General features: G+C 41.1%; 1 protein-coding gene across 1 annotated transcript in view; it reads left to right on the forward strand.

The window, feature by feature from the left end:
- Positions 1-27,332, forward strand: part of LOC149237691 (uncharacterized) — a 340,935-nt gene that overhangs the window by 169,741 nt on the left and 143,862 nt on the right. Inside the window, exon 6 of the mRNA XM_089366869.1 lies at positions 13,815-13,989. Within this exon, the coding sequence (XP_089222995.1) occupies positions 13,815-13,989 (175 nt within the window). The remainder of the gene's footprint in view (positions 1-13,814; positions 13,990-27,332) is intronic.

Below are 27,332 nucleotides of genomic sequence, written 5' to 3' on the forward strand. Positions count from 1 at the left end.
TGTTTCTGATTTGTCTTCTGTAAGATCTGCTTATATGTTCTATCTGCATTTTGCTTATCTACTTGTATGATTGCTGTGAGAAAAGTGAAATTGCTCTTAGCATAGAACATCTACAAAACTTTACATGGTATCAGAGCTGAGGTGAAGACAAACTCTATCTATAGCAATCATCATCGAAGGAAATGGATTCCTCTAAGCTTGAATTCAGGGAGAATGACAAGCTGACTGGAAGTGATGACTTCCATGCCTGGAAGATGTTATTAGATCTCAAATTAGAAGATCATGATCTCCTAGATCATGTGACAGGGAAGATTCAAGAACCTCCATCAAATGCCTCTGCTGCTGTTAAACACAAGTATAAGAAGGGAGAAATCAGAGCAAAACTGCTGATCAGGGAATCCATAAATAAGAGGCTGGTTGCCTACATATCTGAACTAGGCACATCCAAGGAGATGTATGACAAACTGATACTTATGTTCCAAGTAAACAATGTGAACCAAGTGCTATTCCTCAAGAACAAGTTGAAGAATATGAAGAAGGGCCGAGACGAGTCTATTCAAACTTTCTTTATGAAGTTGACCGAAACCAGGAACAATCTGCTAGCTATTGGGGAGACAATAGCTGATCGTGAGATGGTTCTCACCGCACTTGGAGGACTTCCATATGAATGGCAAGTATTCACAACTACCATTCTCAACAATAATACCATCCCTAACTTTGATGAGCTTCTGTCTAGATGTATGCAAGAAGAAACAAGGATGAAGGAATTTGATAATGAAAGAAATGCTGCCTATGTTGCTCATTCCCGAAAGAAGAACTCTGGTGGTTCCAAGGACAAAGGAAGGACTAAGACTCAAAAGAAGAAGGGTAAATGTTTCACCTGCCATAGGACTGGACACTATGCTAGAGAATGCCCCTTCCAGAAGAATTCTCCCGATAGTGACGACAACAACAACAACAACCGAAGGAATGGGAATCAAAGAAATGACAAATCCAAAGGAAAGAGGAAGGCTCACTTTGAAGGAAACCATCCACCTTCTAAAAGGACCAGAAATACCAGGTATGAGGAGTCTAATGTTGTTGATAAAAGAAATGAGTATATTCTAATATCTGCTCTCTCAGCTGCATCTCCGCCCGACACTATGGATGTCTGGCTAATCGATAGTGGTGCCTCAAGACACATCACCGGATTCAAGGAAGCACTTTCTGACATGGTTGAAAGGGATACTAATCTAGAAATTATCCTTGGGGATAATGCCACTTATCCTGTGAAAGGGACCGGGACTGTGACCCTCCACTTGTCTCAAGGACAAGTCCTCCATCTACAAGATGTACTCTATGTACCCAAATTGAAGAAGAACCTTGTGTCTGTATCTGCCATGGAAGACAAAGGATTCAATGTAACTTTCTCTGATGGAAAGGTACTCATGTGGAAGAAGAGCTTCAAGGAAGCTATCTCAATTGGTTTTAGAGTTGGTACACTCTACCAGGTTGGAGGGAGTCCGTTGGGAGCTATGACTTGTGATACTATCCGTCAAACCGAACTATGGCACCAAAGATTTGGACACCTTCATTACAAGGCTCTTCCCGAAGCAAGGAAGGTGGTGACAGGGATGCCTGATTTTGGAAATAATCATAAAGGTGTATGTAAGGGCTGTGCTGAAGGAAAACATACAAGGGGACCTTTCCCCTCAAGTGTCACAAAGACATTTGAGATATTGCAACTGGTCCATTCTGATCTTTCCGGTATGTTGCCTGTAACATCCCTGGGGGGATGTTCTTACTATATGACATTTACTGATGACTTCTCTCGCAAAACCTGGATATACTTCTTGAAGAAGAAGGATGAGGCTTTCATGTGGTTCCGTACCTTCAAAGCCTTGGTGGAAAATATGACCGGAAAGAAGATCAAGATTTTGAGGACTGACAATGGCACTGAATATGAGTCAAATGAGTTCAAAGACTTTTGCAGAGAAGCTGGCATTAAGAGGGAGACTACCACTGCATATACTCCTGAGCAGAATGGTGTTGCTGAACGCAAGAATAGGACTATTGTGGAAGCTGCCCGTGCCATGCTATGTGACCAAGGTCTTCCAAAGTTTCTGTGGGGAGAAGCTGCAAATACTGCTGTGTACATTCAAAACCGTTGCCCTCATTCCGCTTTGGACTCCAAAACTCCCGAAGAGGTTTTCTCTGGTAAGAAACCTGATGTCTCACATTTTAGAATTTTTGGATGTCCTGTCTATTTTCATGTGCCGAAAGAAAAGAGAAGTAAGCTGGATGCTACTGGGAAGAAAGGAATGTTTGTGGGCTACAGTGAGACTTCTAAGGCATATAGAGTCTATGTACCTGGTCAAAGGGAAGTAGAGATAAGCCATGATGTCACTTTTGACGAAGGTGCTTCCCTGAAGAAAGTAGTAGATCTTCCTAGATATGAAGAAAACCATGAAGAAAGACCTGGAAATCTGGAAGAACCCTAGGATGAGACTATGCCTGATGTTGAAGGGCCAATGGACCCTATTGATCCTTCCCCTTCTCTAGGAAAGAGGCCATCATGGCTCAGGGACACCCTCGAAGATGCTGAGGGTCATGCTGCCCCAAGGGGAACATTCCGAGAAAGCAAGAAGCCGTGTAGATACCAAGGGTATCTAGCTGCCATGAGTACTATTATACAATCTGAACCTGGATCTTTTGAAGAAGCCATCAAGCATCAAGTCTGGAAGGATGCTATGCATGAAGAATATGAGGCTATTATGAAGAATGATGTCTGGGATGTGGTCCCGAGACCGAAGGAAAAATCTGTTGTCACCGCTAAATGGCTCTACAAGATTAAACATGGATCTGATGGGAGTGCTGAAAAGTTTAAGGCAATATTTGTTGCCCGTGGCTTCTCTCAAAAGGAAGGAATTGACTATGACGATATATTTGCACCTGTGGCTCGATATACCACCATCCGATCCATCATAGCCCTTGCTGCTACGCAAGGATGGAGTCTTCATCAGATGGATGTCAAGACCGCTTTTCTGCATGGTGCAATAAAGGAAGAGGTGTATGTAGAACAACCTCTGGGATTTGAAGTTCAAGATCGAGACACTTATGTCTGCAGGTTGAAGAAAGCCCTCTATGGGTTAAAGCAAGCACCCAGAGCTTGGTATGAGAGGATGGATAGTTACTTGATGAAGCTGGGCTTCACTCGAAGCAATGCTGATCCAAACCTTTACTTTAAGGTTGAGGAAGGAAAGCCTCTCATTCTAGTGCTGTATGTGGACGACCTCTTCCTGACAGGTGATGACGCTCTCATTCATCAATGTAAGAGGGAGCTTGCTGCTGAGTTCGAGATGAAAGACCTAGGACTGATGCACTATTTCCTAGGCCTGGAGGTCTGGCAGAGACCTGGAGAGATTTTCCTTTCTCAAGGAAAGTATATTGTGAAGCTTCTAGAAAGATTTGGGATGGTGGACTGTAAGTCCGTGTCGACACCAATGGAACTCAACTTTAAGAAGTTGAGTGGCAGCGCTGCAGGGCCTATCTTGGCCAATCCTACTGAGTATCGTCAACTCATTGGAGCTTTGATGTTCTTAGTGAACACTCGTCCGGACATATGTTTTGCAGTGAATACTTTGAGTCAACAGATGGTTGAGCCTCATCATTTTCACTGGGTTGGTGCTAAGAATATTTTGAGATATCTTCGGGGCACGATAAACCATGGGCTGAGATACACTGCCGGGAGTGTGATACTCCGGGGATATACTGATGCCGATTGGGCTGGCAGTGTGGTGGATCGTAAGAGCACATCTGGATGCTGTTTCAATCTTGGTTCTGCTTCGATCTCATGGATGAGCAGGAAGCAGAAGTCGGTGGCTTTGAGCACCGCGGAGGCCGAATACATTGCTGCTAGTATGGCCTGTTGTGAAGCAGTTTGGTTGAGGAAGCTCTTTAGTGAGCTGTTCCAACATGTGCTAGATACCACTGTAATACTCTGTGATAATCAGAGTGGGATTCGTATGACTGAGAATCCTGTGTTCCACGACCGATCCAAGCATATTGATATCAGGTACCACTTTATCCGGGATATGGTACAGCGAGGCGCCGTAAGGCTCGATCATATAGGAACTGATGAGCAGGTCGCGGATATTCTCACTAAGCCCCTGGGGAAGGTCAAGTTCCTAACCTTCCGTGAGAGTCTTGGTGTCGTGGAAAGACCCTATGATGTGGGTCCTGTTGGACGATGAGCTCTGGGAGCTTTGGGGGGCTTTGGGGATAGCTTCTCGGAGCTATAAGCACTCATAATGCTTCTGCCCCACCCTTGTGATTATTGAGCTGGTTCGCCACTCATTTAATCTGTGCCCCGTATGCATCCTACCCATTGAGTTCAGGGCTCATGGGAAGTACCTCTCATTTGGCCAATGAGGTGTGGAAAAGCTAGAGACTATTAGCAAAGACTGATGGACGCATCAGAGATTGCCGTACTCTCTATCTAGGATGGCATGGTCCAACCACTTGATCTGGGATCAAGATTTGTGAGGTCTGGGACCTCTGGACTGATTATGTCAGTCGGGGAATGATGTCTTTGTGACTGACCCACTTCTGTTCTGAAATAAAGAAGCCAGCAAAGCAAGTTTCAGCGGGATGACTCACGATGTTAATTGCACTAATAGATGGAGTTCTCCCTAGTTGAGAGGGAGTGTTAAATTTGGACAACTAGGTCCAAACTCCATGTTCTGATGCTCAGATTAAGAGGCTAATATTTTTGTTGGATTCCTCTTTCTGAGAGGTGTAAAATCTATATAAAAATAGTCTTAATCCGATGAGCAGAACTTATATTTTGAATTTATTATTCTTAATAAATTATATGTGCAAAGGTCAGCCAGTTTTGTAATGTAGGCTCACATGCCCAACAGAGGTGTCACACACCCTCATTGATGGATATATATATACAGGAAAAGTTGGAGAGAATTTGATCACAACACAACTCACATCTTCCTCTCTCATCCTAAAAAGTACGAGCTACCTGGAGGACGAATTTCAGCCACACGTGGGAAGGACGAAGAGGATTTTTCTGCTGCTAGGGTTTCGCAGAAGTTTGACCAGCGTTGACTTTGGTCAACGCTTGGTCCAAACAAGCTGAAAACTTGTGGGAGGTTCGATTTTTGAAGGCCATACTACCTGGCACAAAAATCGAGGTCAAAGGGTTGACCGTTTTGCTGCTGCGTTGACTTTTAGCTTGCTGCCCCTGCGTTGACTTTTCAGGACAGCGTTGACTTTTGTAGAACTGACTTGGGTTGACTCATCTACTGGTTGGAGGGTTGTTGTGACACATGTAGGGCTGGCTGACCAAAGGAGACTTTGCTGGTTGAAGCATCCTGTTGACCGCCGAAACAAACACATACATTTTTCTTGTTTCTGATTTGTCTTCTGTAAGATCTGCTTATATGTTCTATCTGCATTTTGCTTATCTACTTGTATGATTGCTGTGAGAAAAGTGAAATTGCTCTTAGCATAGAACATCTACAAAACTTTACAAATCCGGATCTCTGTCTTCTGGGTCCTTGTACTTATTTGGTTATTATTCACATGAAAACAACGCCACTTAGTATTAAACAATATTGTATTCACCTTTGTCAATAATACCAATATATTGACTCAGTCTTCTAATATTTTAAGGAGCACCATATTTTGCACATACCTTTACGGCATGTTGAGATCATCTTGCTTCATTGGATTAGAAGTTATTAGATTCAACAAGAACATATTTATGACTAGGCCTAGACTAGATTTTGCTGGCAAATCTTTAAAAATAAATAAATACATATCTTGAGTGTCAAGCTTTAGACAGAGATACATACCAAGTTAATTCTTGAAAGTCATTTGGATTAGGCAAAGATATGTACTAGGTTAATCCTTTTCCAATTTCGTAAGGATATCAGGTCGGCTATATAGTATCTTGATTAGGTCTCATCTCCTTTTATTTAAGGGTAGAACCCTATCATCAGATTGTCTTCTTGTCATATACTCTCACCAATGGTGCGAAAATTGCGATCGGGATAAAATCGGCAAAGGTTCGGAAAAGGAAAAAATCGTAAAAATCGGCAGAACATTGGCAAAATTTAAAAAAGTACAAAACAAAATAAAATTTTTTCAGTCTTTTGGCATCTAAAGCATCCACAATTTTTTGGTGATTTTTACGATTTTATCGCAATTTTTTCATTTTGGAAAAAAATTTCACGATTTTTCGTTTTTTGACAATTTTTATGGTTTTATCATGGTTTTTTCATTCTAGAAAAATTGCTGATAACATCGGCTGATTAAATTGCCATGCGGAAAAAATCCCGATTTAATCGTGATTTTCGCAACACTGCTCTCAACCACAAGATGTCAACTCCTTGAATAGCTCCCAGAACTCCGATTGTCACTGCAGGCCCATATCAGCACCCTAACTCGGATCAATTGCAGATTTATCTGAGACATCATTCCATAGAGATCATACTTCAGATTTCAGAGATCGTATGCCACAGATATCATACTTCAGACTTGTATGCCACAGAGATTCGTTTTACAAGAGTACAAACTCAAAATTGTTGCAGACCCTCCTTCATTTCGAACCTCAGACTCAGACTAGTTCATAACTTGGATGCCATTTAAATCAGAGATGAAATTTTGACTTTGGCATGCTTCATGGATTCAGATTGTTCAGTCTAGATCACCTTCTACAAGTTCGGATTTTTATTGCAGAGATTTGGACCTGTTTTAGAAAGGAGGTGGCTTGGTCTTGAACCACAGAGATATCATTAGTTTTCGGTCTACCACGTGGATCATATCTTAGTATATACTTCATTTGGCTTGATCAAGTTATTGTCCAAGGAAGTTCGGACGTCATCACAGAGATATCCACAGGGAGGATCTTTGGATCAGAGATGGCTTCATTCTGAGATAAATTGGACCTCATCACAAATATGTAACTCAGATGACTGCTCTGCAACTCCTTCTAGCTCTTAAACTATGTTGAAATTCGAGTGCAATCTAGAATTTCTGATCATGATAATTACTTGTGACTGATATATATGTTCACTTTTCGCATTCTCTTCATTTTAATTATTGTTGAAAAGTGTGACTAGGTTCGGTCTTCATAATGACATGTAATTGTGACTTTTGTAAATGATGTAAAGAAGAAAATAAAATTATTTTTGTAATGCCTTGCTTCATGAGTGTCATGAGCAAGAGGTTTATTTTAGATGGCTCCCATTGAGAGCCTTAGGATTTGTCAAAGAGTCAATGTCATGTATAAAGATATGTCAAATGTATTCTAGTAAAATAGCCCTCCAAAGGTAAGCACAGTCCTCTTCCTATGTGGGCCTGCAAGATGAAATAATGGCTCATGTCGGTTCACTCAAGGAGACACATCTATTCGATGCTCAAGTTGGCTCATAATTTAGGACGAACTACCATATATATGTGGCTAGGGTCTTCATATTTCGGACCATGAAGAATTCACATATCTCTCTGTAATTTCGGGTGAAGAGACAGTGAACAGTTCGGATCTCTATTCGGATGACCTAGTGCAGAAGTAAGTTCGGTACAGAAGCTTGATAAAGGTACAGGATTGAATTGGGTGCCATCTCACAGTCTAGGGAATTCGGATCCCTCTGTAATTCGGGTCACAGTGACAGCAGAAAGGATAAGAGACTAATTCGGACATCATCACAGTCAAGAAGTTTGGATGGATTTCGGAAGGAACTCAAAGGGACAGTAAAGATCTCTCAAGGGACAGCAAAGTGTAAACACAGAAATCACAGTGCAGACAAAGTCTCAGTATAATCTCTTGGTGTAATCTCTGTCTCGCAATACTCGATGCCACCACAGGAAGTAGGTCACAAGTATGTGACAAGATCACAGTACTATTGCAAGAGAAAAGGTCTCGGTGCTATCAATAGTGACTATGCTTCAGTGATATGACTTCAGATTTCGATGCTACTGGAGAAGGAGAAGTCTGTCATCCTTGATAAACTCAGTGATCACAGTCCATATGGTGCAAGATCTGAAGTAACCAAGAAAGAGTAAACGAGAAGGTGGAAGAGGACTTGTGTCTTGGTCTTGGAGTGGCTAATAGGTCAAGGGTCTTGGTCTTGGTATTTGTCAATTGGAATCTCTATAAGAAGAATTTGTGCGGGTTTTCCTCTCAAAGAGTGAGAGGTTTTGGCCCTGGCTCATAGCCTACATGCTGTGTCTCTTGTCTATTTATGTTCATGCATTGGTTACTGTTTGATGAAGAAGAACACTAATAATCTAACATGAAGAAGATCCTAATCTAAACAAGTAAAAAACATTCACAAGCAGTCACTAATAGAAGAGAAATCACCTAATGCTAATGCCCTAGATTTTTCAACAATTATGTCATCAAGCAATTATGCATTTAATAAAGCAAGAAAGTAAAGATCATAGTGCACAAAAGGACAATAGACAGCATAAGTGGCCAGAGGCCAGAGGAAAACCCATCAATCCTTTCCTTTAAAATCTTTGTCAAAGAGAGAAATCCAAGTCATATACATTTTGACCAGTATGACTTCCCAAGTGCCAAGTCAGCCCTTCACCATCAGTCTTCATGATAGAAGAATACTCCTCCTGCATGGCCTCTCTCCAGACCTGCTGGCTAGCTGCCTCCTCATAGCTAGAAGGCTCGAAGTCAAGGATGCTGGTAGCCATTGCTATATAGCTACAAAACCTCTCAGGTGGTCTACTCTCTGTGACCGGCCTCTTAGGCTCAGCAACAGATGTGGCATCTCTCAAGGTGTCCTGATGCCACTTGGGCTTCCTCTTCCCTGAGCGCACTTCTCCCATTGGAGAATGAAACTCCTCCTCATCATCATCAGGAGCCTGAACTCCTGACTGTCTGTCTGCTGTCCTCCTGCCTGCACCTGAACTTGTAGAAGCTGAGGTACCGTGTGAACTGTCCATCAGTGGACTCCCTAGTGAACTGCTCTGTGGACTGCTCTGCATGCTGCCCGGAGCACCACCCCTCTAGCTCGGCGAGCCACTGCTCACTGACGGACCTGACATCCTCATAGATGTACCTCCGGTTCCTCCTAATCCCTGCCCACTGGATCCCTACGACTGACTCAAATGTTGCTGAGGGTGTGGCTGATCCAGATACTCTAACTCCCGTGACCTCCTAAAGGCCCTGTCCTCCTCGAACTTCACATCCCGCCTGACAACAACATTCCTCTGTGCAGGAATGTAAATCTGAAAGGCGTTTGAGGTCTCACTGTAGCCCACAAGATACCCTTCTCTGCGGTGGGCTCTAGTTTGGTCCTCTTCTCCTTGGGTATGTAGGAGTATGTAATGCACCCAAAGATACGAAGATGACCAATATCAGGCTTCTTCCCAGAAAAAGCCTCCTCCGGAGTCATGTGTCCCAAGGCACGATGCAGACTCCTGTTCTGCAAATAAACAACTGTGTTGCAGGCCTCTGCCTACAAGAACAATGGCAACCCCTGATCATGTAACATGGCTTTGGCAGCCCCTCCGATGGATCTGTTCTTCCTCTCCGCAACCCCGTTCTGCTGGAGGTTGTAAGGAATAGTGAACTCCCTCCTAATGCCTGCCTCCGCACAATAGTCAACAAACTCTCCAAGGGTGTACTCTCCCCCATTGTCTGACCTCAAGGACTTGATCTTCCGACCCGTCTGTGTCTCCGCAAGAGCTCTAAACTCTTGAAACCGCTTGAAGACCTCACTCTTGGTCTTCAAGAAATAAATCCAGGTCGTCCTGGAGTGATCATCAATGAATAAAACATAGTACTCATATCCACTCAAGGAAACATGAGACATCCGACCGCTCACATCGGAATGAATCAAATCAAGTATCCCAGTCGCTCTGTTGTCACTACTGGGAAAAGGGGATTTTGCAAACTTGCCCATCGCACATCCTCTGCAAGTATCAAAGTGATCAGTTCTAAAATCTGGCACACCTGTAGTGATCTCCCGCAAGGTCCTCAAGGCTCCATGATACATATGCCCCATCCTGTGGTGCCAAATCTCACACAGCTCAGAACTGCTAGCTCTGCTGTTGGTACTACTGCTCAATGCCAAAAGGGGCTGGAATGCAAACTTGTACACCTTTGCATGGCGTACACCTATCACTCTAGCTGAATCAGTTGGAGTGCCCCTGGGATACATCAACACCTGTCCTCCCCTGAACAGTACCTCATATCCTCTGTCCTCCAAAGCTGAGATGGATATGAGGTTCTTCCTCATCCCTGGCACATAAAGAACATCTGACACCTTTAAGGGAGGTTTGGACTCGCTTTGAAATGTCAGTGTCCCCACACCGACTGCTCTAACAACTCTGTCATCACCGAGTACTACCTCTATATTAGTGCCACTCTCTAAAAGCTCTGAGAAGTACTCACGTACTCCTGTCATGTGACGTGAAGCCCCACTGTCCACATACCAGATACCCGAAGATGCTCCGCTAATCGAGGGAAAAGCATGCTCCATCTGAACTTGTGTGGCAGGTGATCCTGCACTAGAGGACTCACACGCAGTGAACCCAAACTCCCTGTCAAAACGATTTGCAAAGTCCTCAACCTCTGCTGAAGCTGCCATGCTCTGGTTCTTCCCCTTCTTCTTCTTCTTCTCCGGACACACAACTGCATAGTGTCCCTTCTTTTGACAATTCCAAGACTTCACCTTGGAATAGTCCTTCTGTGAGTTACCCTGTTTACGTTTACTTTTGCCTTTGCCCCCACCATTGCTTGTGGAAGCCTTCTTCTTCCCTTTGCCTTTCTTGCCTCTTGCCAACAACGCTACATCTTCATCTTGCTCAACTTGCTTGGCTGCCCCAAGCTGACCTTTCCTAATCTCTGTTTGAATGCAATCATCCCAAAACCTCTCCCATGTGGGAAGGGTCTCACGTGCACAAACCCCATCAGCAAAGTTCATCCATGAACGAGGGAGGCCATTCACTGTAATCCACACCAACTCAGTGGGTGGAATGACCTCTCCAACTGCTGCCAACTCATCTCTCACATTAGTAATCTTTGTGAGATATCCAGTTGCACTATCATTACCCATCTTAATGGTCTTCAGCTTCTCCTTCAGGACCATTTTCTAGTTCTCATTGGTACTCTGGTAGAGATTGGACAATGTTGTCCACATCTCATGGGCATTTTTCTTTCCTCTCACATGAGGAATGCAATGGTCTTTGACTCCGTCTAGAATCAGTGTCTTACCTTTCTTGTTCTTTCTATTATAAGCAGCCAACTGAGTAGCATCAGTAGGCACAACAACAGGGTTCTGTGTGGTATGCACCATGATGTCCCAGACTTCTGCCTCCTTAAAGATACTCTACATTCTCTCCTTCCAAATGCTGTAATTGGTATGCCCATCCAACCTATCCTTCGCCTTCAATCCCAATGACATCCTGCTGTCCTAAAATTGAAAAATAGCTCTGCTGTAGTAAAGATAAAATTGCTGTTTGTGAAAAATCAGCTTGCTGGAATTTTCTGAGTGAAAAATCAGCAGGCTGTAATTTTCCTCCTTGCTGTCCCAAACTGCACTTCAGCACTCAAGTTCCGATACCATGTAGAAATTTCTCATTTCCCACCCCGGTTTTCAGTTTCACCTTATTTCTCCAAAATAGTTAAATGCCCTTTCCCATATCCATACATTCAACAACAAGAAAGTAAATTTTGCTGAAAACACAAATTCTGGAAATATAACAAAATGCTGTAAAATGCAGAAATAAATATCAGCACATACAAACAGCCATTTAACACATTTAAACACAGTGATTTTTGGTCAAAGTGACCCTTGAAAACCCCCCTTACAACTCTTGGGGAAAACCAGTTTGAAAGCTCCTTCTTATTTCTGGAAAATGCTTTTACAGTAAGAGAAATATTCAGCAAAAAATCAGCAAGCAAACTTTTACAACTTATCTTGTTTTCCGTGCCTCACAACCAATTGGAAAAACTGGCAAACAGCAAAATAGAACAGAAATAAATGCTGTATGGACTCCTCGATTTTTGTGCCCAAATTTCAGCTTTAAATGCTGCTGTACGGACTGCCTAGAAAAGTGTGCATGTTGCCATAAATGCTGCTGTACAATTTTCCTCGATTTCTGTGCAGAAAATAGCAGTACGGCTATATGGATTTCTGCCTAGAAAAGCGTGCCAAGGTACAACCACTTGCTGTACGGCCTCCCTCGAAAAATGTGCCAACAAACTTCAGTTTTTTTGCTCCTCGATTTCTGTGCTAACTTGCTGTACGGCCTCTTTGGAATCTGAACCAAAACTGCTGTACAACCTTTCTAGAAAATCATGCCCAAAACCTGCCTTTTACTGTGTGCTAACTCAGCTGTACGGACTTGCTGAAACGCTGCCTTGGAATGTGTGCGAAGCTACTGCCTTCTTCTCCTCACTGTCCAGAAATCTCCCTTGCTCTCTTGTTTTCCTTCTCTCAATTTGCTCATGAAAGAATGAATGACCTTTTCCTCTTTTCCCTCTTTTAATCTAACCCTAAGTGACTTTTGGGGAATCCCTAAATCCAATGGCTGAAATAGATTGAGATCTAGGGCTGAGATTAAATGCTCATTTAAATCTCACTTTCTATTTTTTAATTCACCCCACTTTAATAATGACCCACTTAGTCATTTATTTCCAAAGTCACTTTTCGTTTCTAATTTTACATTGACTTTATTAAAGTTACTTTAAAATTAGACTTTAGTAACTTTATCACTTAAAGTCACTTTTAAATTAGATTTGACTTTATAAAAATTATAAAGTCACTTTAGGAGAAGAATTAAATTCTTTTGGACGCTTTTCCCTAGGCCAAAGATCAAAGCCTTAGGGAACCACCTGTCCTTCGGTACCAAATTTCAACATCCATGTCAGAAAAGGTGCCTCTAAAGGCTGAGCCGACTTGTCATCTGGAAGGCCAATTTGGCAGTTGGGATTTGACCTAAAGGTACATAATTTTTTTCTTTTTCTTTTTCTTTTCAAATTTCCACATGGGACATGACAATTTGTTTTTTTTTTATATAAATAATTTTATTTATTTATGTATTTATTTATTGAATCTTTACAACATCATACATTATGAAGACCGAACCTAGTTACAAATTCAACAAGGTCAAGTTATGTAGCAAGTGCAAAAGATTTATAACAGTGTTTCCCACACAAATGTATCTGTGAATGTTGGTTGGGACTAATGGATTAAGGAACTTCTTGTGGTTTGTAGCTTTTATCTTTCTTTACCAAACAAATATAGTTCCTCATTTGTATATTGGCTGAAATATACAAGTGACGTAGCTGAAATATTGGCTGGTAACCCTAGGGGACTCAATGGGTTTTGAATCTTGATCCCCAGACCTCTGTCAACCAGCTAACGGCATCTACCAAGCAATCTAGCCCTTGGATAAATTTGTATCTTTTTATCTTATTCTTGATTCCAGAAATTATTTGTGTTGCTTAAATGGAATAAAAAGCTGATTCCCCTGATCTGTCAAAATAAGAATATGCGTGTGACCATTTATCACAGACATTCACTGTAAGGGACTGTGGTCCTTAGCCTACAACAAGAGATTTATTGAAGTCCTGTTATATCCGAGGAAACAGTTAAGTTGTACTTCTTGTGATGAAATATTTCAGTTGACTGGTATATTTGCTAGCTTAATTTCTGAGTTGAAGTAATGGTTTAAGGGCTGTTAATGATTGTGTGCCCACTTTACGCCTCAAACAACAAATGTAATTGTTGTCAGTTGAGCATGGAAAACTTACAAGTTTAATGCACTGATTGTGTTCTCTGTTTGCATTTTTGCAGGTCTGTAGGAAATCAATTCTTAATTTGGTAGGCGATGACCATGTAGACATAGAGATCAAATCCATAAAGCAATGGGTAATGCATGCAGAAGTTGCTGAAAAGTTTTCCTGTTGTGATGATCGAGTCATACTTGTTGGTGATGCTGCTCATCGCTTTCCTCCAGCAGGAGGGTTTGGTAATTCATTGTGCCAAATTTCTTTCATATATTTATCTTTTTGTTAGTACGTTTGACAGTGGTCTGAGATATACATGTTTTCCTAAGAAAAGAGAGACAGATTGAGATCCATCTCTGTTTCACATGCCATTGTGTCCATAGTATACCAAACACTGAGTGCAGTTGATGACTATATAGGGATATCTAGTGCTATTATGTTTGGCAAGGAACCTTGTAGTCATATTAAATAACATTAGTGTTATACCCTGACAGGGAAGCTAAACGATTGGGCTACCCAACTGCATTGACCTTGCTGTCATAAATGAGTTCATCACTTTAATTCAATGCTTCTAAGTAGGATGAAGATATTACTTCTTTCAAATTGAATACGATGATTTAGTTCCTGATATGAAAAAATACTTAGCTGTGACATTAGTTTAGCATAAGGGTGAGATGAGTTTGGGTTGTTAGGAATACAATGGTCAAGAGTTTGTTATTTTAAAGCAAACAGGAATGGCCATTTATTTTGGGCAAGAGAAGACCAGGCAACAAAACAATACTTCGAAAATAAAGTGTACCATTTTCTAATCTATCTTATGAATAACCATTTCTCAGGCTAGATAAAAACATTGCGTCCTTGTCTTTTTCAAAGAGATAAATAATTAAACATTGCTGGTTTAGTGCAGAAAAAGTTAAAACGTTGTTAAATAAAATATAAACTATAGACATAGAATTAAACATTATCCTAGGTGAGACACCATTGCGTAAAACTATTAAGTCATGAGAAGATATATTACTCATTACATTAACTACTTAAATAGGCTAATAAACTTATAAATTATGATACTAAATAGGATGAAATTGTAAATACTAAAAGCCAATAATTATTGTGTGACACTATTACAAACTTTTCGCTGCCTAGCAAAATATAATTTAATGTTTACAATTTTACACTAGATCTAAAGGCTAACAGTGAACAGGTAATAAGTTCCTTTAATAATAATATTCATTGTTTCACTTAGAACTGTCAACCGTTCAGGAAAAGACTAAAACGAGATTAAGATGCCATTGAAATTTAAAACCTAAAAGCAGTGTGGACAGTGAACAAGCTTACCTAGAAATATATGGTCTGAGAAAATCTGAAAATGGCAAATGCTGGATCCTGGAAGCTGTTCTCACACTGCAAGATGATTCTCATTGGTAGCTGCTCATAACGTGGCTGCTGTTCACAAATCTCAGAATTTGGAAGCTGGTTGCTGCTCTCGGCGTGTTGAAGAATGTAACTAGTGTCGGTCTTCATAATTGTATTTGTTAAAAGAAAAGAAAAATAAATTTTATTGTAAAAGAAAAATATTTTTGAAGCATGGGTTTCATGCTCTTTTATTTATTTTCTAGGTCATAGCCTCCATTGAAGGCTTCTAGGTTTTGTCAAGAGTCAAAAGAGTCTTTGTCATATTTATTAGACCCTTCTTGGGCATTTGTATCATGTAAAGAAAATTATTCTTGAGTCAAAAGTGTCATTTTTCACCTCCTCACTAAGTCGGCCCTATCCTGATGAAGTCGGCCCAGATTAGGGCTATTCAACCCAACAGAAGCAGTATAAATTCAGGCAGCTCGACTCACTTGGAAGCACACATTCACATGTTCAATGTACAAGAGAAAGTAGATGAAAAAGAGAGCGAATTGCAGGAAAAGAAGACCTAATTCAAGGAAGAAGCAAAATCGAAGTTTGGAGCATCTCTCTCTTTCACACGTGTGAGTTTTCTAGGGTTTCTGGGCAAGTTGCAGGGGCCGAAATTTCTGCAGTAATTGCAGGTCCGAAATTCTGTAGCTAGGGGGCCGAAATTCTGGATTGAAGCAGTTTTGAGGAGCTGACACTTGGAGGATTTGACAGAGTTTGTCTACATGAAGGAAGGGCTGACTTGGTGATTGGAGGAGGTCTTTTTTCTAGGTCAAAAGGTCTTGGATTGTCTCATTTTGATTTGAATCTACTAGTGGAAGAGTTGGACTGGGTTTTCCCTTGGATAGGGGTTTTTCCCTGGCTAAGTGCCTATATCTTGTGTTCCTTGTTCTTGTGATATTCATACATTTTTAATTTGGTAATTGCTTGATGAAAGATAACATAATAAAGAAGTAAAAGAAGCCAACATAAATCACAAGTAATTATCAAGAAAAGAGGAATCAAACCCTAATATCTACATGCATTGATTTCTCAACATGGTTTCAGAGCTAAGGTGAAGGAAGGACTATTTGAAGATCACTTTGTTGGCTATCATTTGAAGGAAGGAAAGCAATCTTGGAAGAAAAGATCACTCTCTCAATGACCAGCTATTTGAATATGGGACTCAATCTTTTGAAAATTGTAAGAAGATTCGTTGGAAGAATCATCTTCAATCACTCTAGAAGAATCAAGAATGAAGGATTCTTGGTTTCACTTACAAGTACAGGTGATGACTGTTACCCACCATTTTGTGGGTGATATCCCTTGGAGATTTTTTTTTCTCCAAGATGGTCCTCAGCCAGCAACCCTTGCAGCCACTAGCTAGCTCATTGTGCCATTTCTCCGCCACTTGAGGCAGCCATGTGGTCCCTCGTCCATCTACCATGATCATATGTTTGAAGGCAGGCCTCCTGAACCTAAAGGTATGCCTTTTCATTTGGTAATTGAGTATTGTAGTTTGCTTATCATGGACACTTCTAGGCATGGATTAATGGGGGGATTCAGGGGAATGGGTCAGGTCTGTGCCCTTGTCCCCTAGACCCCTTTTGGATATTAACCTTCCATTCTAGTCCCGTGGAATCTCTTTTATTGACCATTTGGATTTAGGGATGGTATTTCATGGGAAACCCCAATTTTGGTTGCGTGGTCCCGCTCCCTTATTTGCCCATATTACCCCCTTTCCACTCATTATTACCTTGTTCATCATATCTCTCGCCTAAGTCCACATTCCTCCACTGGGTCCACATAGGGTTAGCTTGCCCCTTCCCCTTGCCCACACCTTGGGTCAGGCTTGGAATGATGCCTCAGAGGTTGATGCAGCTAAAAAAAAAGATAAAAGCATATTTGGCCACATTCAACAAGAAAATGTACCACAAAATGCAAAAGATGGCTGGGACAAACACATTTAGCACGTGGGCAAAAGCTAATACATGAGCTTTACCCCATCATCATGGCCATCACCCTGGTTCCTATAGGTTCTATGAGCCTCTTTCATCATATAGGAACCCATGATTATCCCAACCTCTGGTGGGCAATGAACCGCCCTACCTTAAAAGTGGGTATTCACTGCTATATCTTATGCATCATGCTGTTATTCCTTGAGCCCCAAACAGTTAATCAAAGAAAACCATAAAAAGACAAAAGGCACATAAAGAAGGGTGGAAAAATCAAGATCGGGGCACCCCATGTACCACGATTGCTCCCTCCTATACATTATAAACCCAAGTGTCAGCTTCCCTCTTATTAGCTACCCTTGTACCTCAGGATATGACCCATGGCTGGCCCTTCTCATCCCCTCTAAGTTTTCAGAATATGGATCCGGATACGGATCCGGATCCGGATTCGGATACGGATCCGCCAGTTTTTTGAAAAGCCAGGATCCGGAAACGGCAAAGAAACGGCAAGTACAAGCAAATATAAAATATTTTATAATTTTTAAAATTAAAATTTATATAAATATAAAATTAAAAACATAATTTTTTAATATGTAATTTTTATATACAATAAATAATTATTATATAAGTAATTCCTAAGGTATCATTTATAAATATTAATTAAATTTATATAAAAATAAAAAAAACATATGGAAATTTTTAAATATATAAATTCAATATAATACTTTAAAAATAATTATTAAGTTAATCATAATATAATTAATGCATCATTTATAAATATTTAAACATTAATTATTAGTTATAACTATTTATATTAAGCAAATTATTAAACTTATTTTAGAAAAACTATTTTTAAACTTGAAAATTTATTAAAATATAAACTTACTTTTTAAACTTTAAATAAAATATCTTCTAATTAAATAGAAGTAGGTTATAATCTTGACGTCACATGTATTAAAGTTTATAATATGTATTTGTATTAAATAATATAAAGTTTATAATATATATTTGTATTAAATAATATAAAGTTTATAATATGTATTTGTATTAAATAATATAAAGTTTATAATATATCTTTGTATTAAAGTTTATAATACAGTCAAATAAATTGTGGCCCGCTAACTCCCTCTTGGACTTCATATCCGCTCGGTCTTATCATTAGCGTCATTCACTTGAATTAAAGTTTATAACATATTGTATTTAAAATAATACATTTCAATGTAAATTATGACGTCCAACAACTCAGTTAATTTTCGCGGAAGGATTTTTAAACCATTTCTGAACATTCGAAATTCACTTGCGTTGATATTTCTGTTTAAAAATTTTGTGCTGAATTACAGTTTTCTACCCACCGAGAGAAAATTTTTCCGACATACAATATATTTACACACGGAGAGAAGACGGACGGATCTCTACGGATCCGGATCCGAATCCGTTTCTGATCCGGGGATCCGCGGATCCAGCCATCAGGGTTGACGGATCCGGTAACATAGCATCCCCTACTTCATTCACCTATCTGTCACATGCCACCACCTTTTGAAGGATGTACCTTGAACATATTATCCTTTTTAAAAGTAGAAACCACCTAATGGGATACTTGGTTAACCCCATTTGGAGTTTAGGAGACATTGACACATCCCGAAGCCCATTATGGAAGGGTAGGCCATTATGAAGTCCCCACCTGTGGTCCATGATTGATAAGCTCATTTACTCGATTTCTCTAATGACTTGTTGTACTAGAAGGTTAGGGGACGCATTGGATCTTATGTAGGATTGCAGATGGTCCCCTTATACAGGGTCTTAATTGTTGATTTGGGGTAGCATCAGATGTGCTCTAGGCCTCAAATTTTGCAAGGAGGCTTGGGCTCATGCATTCCAAAGAACCCAAAAACCATTTTGGGAAATTCCACCCAGAGACTATTTTATTAAAATAATTAATATTTTTAATGGGGTTCCTAAGTCTAAACTTCGGAAAATTAAAATATTAATGAGTATTAATCTAATTGTGGGTGAAACTTCTAGAAAAAGATGGAGATAAAGTCAAAACGATCTTAGCCTTTGATTAAGAGTTAATCTAGGCATTTGGTTGTCCAACAGGAAGATATAAGAAGGGGCTTGAGGGTCATTTAGAAATACACCAGAGGCAGATACTCAGTTACCTGAGTAAGATTGATTTTCTCACTGGTCGAAGTTCGGCAAGAGAAAATTGATTCAGAGGGAGAGTTGCAGGTGAGACAGAGAGAGAGGGCATCAACACATTCAGAGAGTGCAAGGCAGCAAGACGCAAAGCAGGAACAGGGTGATCCAGAAAGAGGTAGAGCATAGGCAGTTTGACTCAGAGCCTCCGTGGGCAGCTTGGCGCTGAGCCTGGGAGAGAAATTTGACGTGGAGAGGATTAGAAGGATTCCGGGGAAGAAGAAGTGCTTCATCCGGGATAGAACTTGGTCAAGAAGTGTCTGTAAAATTTCTCATTCGTATTTTGTTGGCTATAATTTTGTATAAGAGAATTTGCTGAAGAATAATAAAAACCCTCATTTGCTGCACCAGTTTTCCCACATTGGGCTTTTTCGGGGATGATTGTCCAAAAATAACTGTCATTGTGATTGTATTTGTGCCAGTGTCTTACTTACATTTACCTTGTGCAATGTTTTAATTGTGAAGGTTGCAGTAGAATATATTTCGATATTTGCTGTAAGAATACTGTAGATAACTTACTTGTGAGGTAATAAGTAGAAGAAATAATATTAATCACTGCAGTAGGATTTCTATTTAGAAATTTTCACACTCATCCTCTAGAGGGCTACATTGGCACATGTAGAGTGTGTGTTGAGAGCCATGGGCCTCCACAACAGTAGACAACACTCCATGGATCCTCAAGGATGGTCAAATATGCTTGAGATACTCCCATTGGATGAGGAAGATGCATCTGGTTTATTTTTTGCCTAGCCAGCCCCACAAATGTATCATGCACTTGGCAGCTGACCCGGGACATGTAGGATGATGTGGCATCCCCTACATCATCATCAGAGCCCTTGTAGACGATCTATAGGCATCTTCGACTCATTTGGAGACCCATGAGGTTATTGTTGTGCCCCCACACCCATTGGGAGCACCACAGGTTTATTGTTTAGAGAATAAGGGGCCAACCCCTTGTCCATCATTTTTGAGGGTCCTACTCTTCATTATGGCACCCATGGGCCTCATTAGGCCTCTTAGAGGGCCCTACGACATGCATAGATTATTATTTGACCTCTTGAGAGGCTTATTATTTTATTTATGAGCTACTTTGGTGGGCTTGTTACCAAAAGTTAGATTATTAGAACATTATTTTATTTTTGGGGCTTATGTAGGCCAAGGAGGCTAATTCGAACTCCTCATTAGTGTATAAATACAAGTGAGATGAGTTCATTATCTCATCAATACTTGGATTGGATCATATCTTCTTGTAAGATTTTCGCTATCTTTTGAGGATGAGATTTTTTGGATGAATGGATGAATTTCGATGTTTGGTTGTTCTTCTTTGTCTTAGAGCTTCTATGATTGGCATATCTTGGTAATTGGATATATTCTTCTTGCATGTAAGTACTATGTTAATGCTATTTTGACTCTTTATGTTGCTGCATTGATGATATTGGGATTTTTGCTATTCTGGGGTTAATTTGCTACTTTTCTTGGAACGAAATTGTGGAAATTAAATCTCTAAATAGTGTTGGATCATGATTGGGCCATGTTTAAATGAATGCATGTTCCTAGAGACATACTTGTCTTGACAAGTCACCAAATATTGTTGAACGAAGTATAAATGACCTTGAAGCTACTTCCATTAAGCCCTAATGCCCAACGAAGTTGTCTTTTAGGCCTCCTTGACAAGTGGAAATCAATCCAAACTCTAAATCTTCCATGAATCCATCTCTCCCAAAGGAAAAAGCATTGGTCCTCCTCTGGTGATCACTTTAAAGCTTATTTCTTTCACCTTCCCCTCTTTTTCTAGGCCTAGCCTACATAGGTCACCTAGGGCATCAATTATCTCACAATCTAGCCATCCAAATACTTCAATTTTTGGTCCACAACTGCGTTGGTGTGTCCTCAAGAAGCCCTCCAAATTTCATGAGATTCTGACAGTGGGATCTTGAGATATCACAAGCCCTAGATCGAAGACCAATTCTTGCCCTTGGTTTCCCTTAGGCTAGAAACCTCACTGGGATCCTTGCATTGCCTTTCATTGAAAATTCATTCCTTGATCCCTTTCCCCTCCCTAATTAGGTCAAGTATATCATTGGTTGCTAAATCCTATCCCCTTGACCTAACCTCGGGTCCACTTGGTCCCATGTGGTCCCATGCACTATCAAGGTTAATTCTTCGAAGATCGCCTGAAACCCAAGTTTCCACAAGAATTCTAGGGCTTAGGGATCTCCTTTATAAGACACATACTCAAAACCTAACCCTTGAAATTCTCTCCAAGCCCTTCTTAGAGAGCCTTCCATCTTGTATTCCAAGACAACCAAGCCATAATCTTGAGCCTCTCTTGTGAATAGGCTTCTAGGATCACCCTTTATCCTATCTTTGATCTATTCATCTTTGTGATCCTTATTATACCGGGTCTCCTCTCATCGGTGAAAGTTTGTAAAGAGTAGGGAGTCTTAGCTGAAGTGACAGTGGGCTAAGTCTCCATTGTTGCCCTTGATCTAGTAGTTGCCCCTTTAGGAGTCCTTTTTAGGCCCCTTGCTAGTTTGAGCGGTAACAATGACAATGCATGGATTATTGATAGTGGAGCTTCAAGACACATGACAGGAGAAAGTGGACAACTTCATACTCTATCAAGGGATCATCATCACATGCAGTGGAACTTGGAGACAACAACAACTATGCAGTCAAGGGCCTTGGATCTACATCATTGGAGCTAGAAAGTGGAGGAAAGCTACATCTCAACAACATTCTCTATGTCCCAGGTTTGAAAACGAATTTACTTTCCATTTCTTGTTTAGAAGACAAAGGAGATAGAGTTGCTTTTGTAGATAGTAAAGTTTTGGTTTGGGGAAGGGATTCTAGTTTTGAAAAGGAAAGGGTTATTGGGATTCGTGAAGGAAGATTATATAGAGTTATAACACCATCTCTTCAAGCTCTTGTTCAAATGGAGATTAGTCCCATCGAACTTTGGCCTAGAAAATATGGACACATTCACTACAAGATAATATCCTCTCTAAGTCAAATGGCGAAGGGCATCCCCAACATTAAGGAGGACCATGAAGGAGTGTGCAAGGGATGTGCTTTGGGAAAGAATACTAGGAAACCCTTTACAAGCAATGACACAAGGTCTAAGGAAATATTAGACCTCATTCATTCTGATGTATGTGGGCCCATGTCTGATAAATCTCTTGGAGGCCACCAATACTATGTGACCTTCATTGATGATCACTCTAGAAAGACATGGCTCTATCTTCTCAAGACAAAGGATGAAGTATTTGAAAAATTCAAGGAATTTAGATCCGAAGTTGAGACCCTGACCGAAAGAAAGATAAAAACTCTTAGATCCGACAATGGGGGTGAATATACTTCAAAGTAACTTATAGCTTATTGCTAGGAAGCAGGCATCAAGAGGGAGGTCATTGTTCCCTACAATCCCGATTAGAATGGAGTAGCAGAAAGGAAGAATAGAATCTGTTACCCATCACCTGTGGGTGACCCCATAGGAGAATTTTTTTCTCCTAGATTGTCTTCAGCCAACAGCCAACAACACCTTGCAGCCACCAATAGCTCGATGTGCCATCATCTCTGCCACCTGAGCCAACCATTATGCATCCTCACCCATTTGTCATGATCGTATGTTTGAAGGTGGGCCTTCCAACCCTAAAGGTATGGCTTTCATTATGTAGTTGGGTATTTTTGCTTACTTATCATGGACACTTCTAGGCATGGATTAGTGGGGGGATTTGGCAGAAAGAATGGGCTTGGTCTGTACTCTTGTCCCCTTGTTTAACTTGGTGGTTAAGCTTGTATTCTAGTCCCATGGGATCTCCTCTATTGGCTACTAGCTTTAGGAGTAGCACTACATGGGAAACCCCAATTTTGGTTGCGTGGTCCCGCTTCTCGACATCACATACATTACTCCCCCTCTGCTTATTATAACCCCTTTTCACATATTTCCCATCTGGGTCCACAATTGTCCATTGGGTCCACAAGGAGTTAGCCTCTCCTCCCCTTGTCCATACTTTGGGTCGGGCTTGGAATGATGCCCCAGAGGTTGATGCAGCTAAAAAGAAAATTAAAAGCATAATTTGGCCACTTACAATAGGAAATGTACCATAAAATGCAAAAGATGGCTGGGACATAAAAATTTAGCACGTGGGAAAAAGCCAAACATGAGCTCTATCCCTATCATTATGGCCATCACCTTGGTTCCTAGGGCCCCTTATATGAGACCTTGCATCATTAAGGAACCGATGATTATCCAAACCCCTGGTGGGCGATGGATTGCCCAACCTTAAGACGGTGTTCACTACTATATCATTCACATCATGCTCCTGTTCCCTGGTGCCTTGAGCATTTGAAACAAAAAAGGCAAAAGGCATATGAAGGAGGGTTGAAGGGTAACTCATGTACTGTGAACATTTGGATGCCTAAATTTCTACTGCAACAACTGATTATGTTTCTTCTATTTGTTAATTACTGAACAAAATTATTTATTGTTTCCTACAGTAAACACCGAAACCAATACACTGTAGTCTTCACCATTTAAATAAAATGTAGAAACAAGAATCTGAATAAGAAGGAAATATACAACACATCTACACAGTTATTTTTGGACAAATGTCCCAAGAAAAACGCAGTGTGGGAAAACCGGTGCAGCAACTGAGGGTTTTATTATTAAGCAATATTAATTTATGAATACAATCTCTGGATGCCCTCCTAGCTATCCAATATAGAGAATATCACTGACAGAGAGATAAGTGAGATTACCTCACACTATCATTAGAGATCTAACTGATCCAACCACTGAATGAACGACCCCTGGCTGCCTCTGCGCAATCACTGCGTCAACTCAGCATCACAGCCTCTAGGGACTGCGTCACCCCTTCTGTTGATCGATTCGCTGCCCAGGAACTTCGATTTTCACCTCCTGGTCTCACACCTCGGCTTCTGGCCTTTGAAATTGATTCCTATAGCAAATTTTTGAACCTCCTCAAGGCTCTGCGCTGCCTATGCGTTAGCCTACACTGCCTCTGCATGGCCCTGTGTCAGCCTCTTCTAGCTCTGCGCTACCTCTCTCGGATCTCTCTCTACCTCCTCTACTGAGTATTCCCGGATCAGGAGAAATCTTGAACCAGAACTATCCCTGCCCCTCACTACAAAAGCTCACTTCGAATTTCTCACTAGTAGCTTCTCTGCTTTAGAAATTCGATCTTCTGAACTCTATTCGATATGTTGAGTGCCCCTCAAGCCTCTTCTTATATCTTTCTATTGGATAACCAGTGGCCCATATTAACTTCTAATCAAATGGCTTAGATCATTTTCGCTTGATCCTAGTCTTCTTCTAGAAGTTTCACCCATAGTTAGATTAATAACCTTTAATTATTTTAATTTCCTAAGTTTAGACTTAGGGTCCCATTAAAAATAATTAATTATTTTGATAAAACTGTCTCTGGGTGGAATTTCCCAAAACGATTTTTGGGTATTGGAGAATGCATGTGTCTAAGTCTCCCTGCGAATTTTGAGACTCAGAGCACATCCGATGCTATGAAAAATCAACACTCCCTCTTAGCGAGGAATGTGCTCTAGCAATGCAACCTGCTAAAGCATCACTCTGTTTTGTAACATCTCCTTCTGCACTGCTGATGTCTGACATCTTGTCCACCAACTACTGCGCAAATGCTGCATCTGTACTGCTGCTGACCCTGCCACTGTCAACACTACATCCGTACTGCAACTCCCTCTCAATTTTGCATCTGTGTTACTGCTGGCACTGCCACTGCCAATACTGCATCTGCACTGCAACCTTCTCCAACTGCTGCTGCTACTGCATCAACAATGGAAAAGCATCCCAAATTACTAACAAGTGTTTAGTGTGATGCATTTCGTTGTTGGAGTTTTGACTGCTGCTAGTCTCTATGCTGACCCTCTGAAGCCTCTGCGTTGTTGCTGACTCTGCTCTTTGCCAACTGCACAATTGTCAACTCTAGCTCTGTGCTGCTCAGTCTCTGGCGCTCCTAGCCACTGCAACTGTGACTCCAACACTTCTTTGCATCAATTGACCCGATCCATCTTGCTACTTCTGATCTGGGCTCCTATTGCAAGGAATTGATCTGAGAGGTGGACTCCTCAAGGATCCTGCCCAATTGCAGTCCTTTTGAACTACAACTCGAGATCTCTCCACCTCCCTCCTGGAGATGCCTGGGCTGTCATGGTGAAATCTCCTCCTCGATCTTCGCGGCTGCAACCTTTGGATCATGCTTCTCATCTTTGTCCTTCTTCTTGAGAGGACATTGTGTTGCGTAGTGACCGAATTCACCACACCTGAAGCATTTGATCTTCGAAACATCTTTCTTCTTCTTCCATTGCTCCTGTTGCCCCTTGGATGCGAGGGTTGCATTCTCTTCCTCCTCCTTGGGCTTCGACCCACTGTTGCTGCTTTCGTCAAGTTTACACTTGACCAAGTCTCTCCTCAACTCCTCTTGCTTAAGAGCTGCCCACATTCCATCCTAGTCTGGCAAAGTTGCCCTGCCTAGGATGCTCTGGACAAAAACTTGCCACTCCTCAGAAATTGAATTCAGGGCTAGTCTTACCATCTTGGAACCTTGAGGTGTTGAACCCACAACTGCTAGCTCGTCTTGGGTCTCTTGAAGCTTAGTAAGGAACAGATCAATGCATTCCCCCTTCTGCATCTGCATAGATTTCATCTTTTGCTCCGAGTACATCTTTCGCTACTCGGAAGATCCCTGATATAGCGTCGACAAAGCATCCCACATCTCCTTGGCAATGTCTCTGCTAGCGATGTGACAAACTATATGATCCTTCACTCTGTCTTCGCCATTTCTCCCTTGTACTTCTTGAGCGGATCTAGGTCCGCGGGCTCAACTACCATGTTGTCGATGTAGATCTTGAGAAAATGCTCATCCAGAAGGCACGACTTCCTTGCCTTCCAGGTCACATAGTTGGATGCACCATCCAACCAATCTTGATCTCTCAATCCACTGGCTGCCATCTCTGCCACTCAAAAAAGTCAAGTGACCTCCTCTCTCCTGCTGTTGCTCAACAAATGAGAATTTGAATTCCTTGGCTATGAATTCTTTGAGGAAGAAATTCCCTCAAATGACTCTTCTTCCTTCTGACGTCTTTTTACCCAACAATTGTTTGTAGAAAACTGCGTCCCACTAGAACCCCTCTTCGTTGAAGCTTTTGCTGCACTACTCCTTCTGCCGCAGACAGATTTCGATTTGGAAATCTTACCTATTTGTTGACTCACTCAGAGGGAGATTCACCACGAAAATCTAGCCCTCCTAGCCTGAACTGCACAATCCCTCTAGGGATTCAAATTGCTACCTTTGCAGGAATTTCGAACTCCCTTCCTCCTTCAGCGCTGGGCTCTTCCGGCACTGCTCTCTTGTTTCACCTGCAGCTCTGATACCATGTGAAAATTTGGATGCCCAAATTTCTATTGCAACAACTGATTATGTTTCTTCTATTTGTTAATTACTGAACAAAATTATTTATTGTTTCCTACAGTAAACACCGAAACCAATACATTGTAGCCTTCACCATTTAAATAAAGTACTGAAACAAGAAACTAAACAAGAAGGAAATACACAACACATCTACACAGTTATTTTTAGACAAATGTCCCCGGAAAAACCCAGTGTGGGAAAACCGGTGCAACAGTTGAGGGTTTTATTATTAAGCAGTAGTAATTTCTAAATACAATCTCTGGATGCCCTTCTGGCTATCCAGTACAGAGAATATCATTGACAAAGAGATAAGTGAGATTACCTCACATTATCATTGGAGATCTAACTGATCCAACCACTAAATGAACTGCCCCTGTCTGCCTCTGCGCAGTCACTGCCAGAACCTCTAGGGACTGCGTCACCCCTTTTGCTGATCGATTTGTTGCCCAGGAACTTTGGTTTTCACCTCCCAGTCTCACACCCCGACTTCTAGCCTATGAAATTGATTCCTACAACAAATTTTTGAACCTCCTCAAGGCTCTGTGTCAGCCTACGCTGCCTCTACGTGGCCTTGCATCAGCCTCTTCTAGC

This window comes from Pinus tabuliformis, chromosome 8 (genome assembly GCF_031772625.1).
Source record: "Pinus tabuliformis cultivar Carrire ecotype Pingquan chromosome 8, CPIR1, whole genome shotgun sequence".
NCBI classification, from domain to species: domain Eukaryota; kingdom Viridiplantae; phylum Streptophyta; class Pinopsida; order Pinales; family Pinaceae; genus Pinus; species Pinus tabuliformis.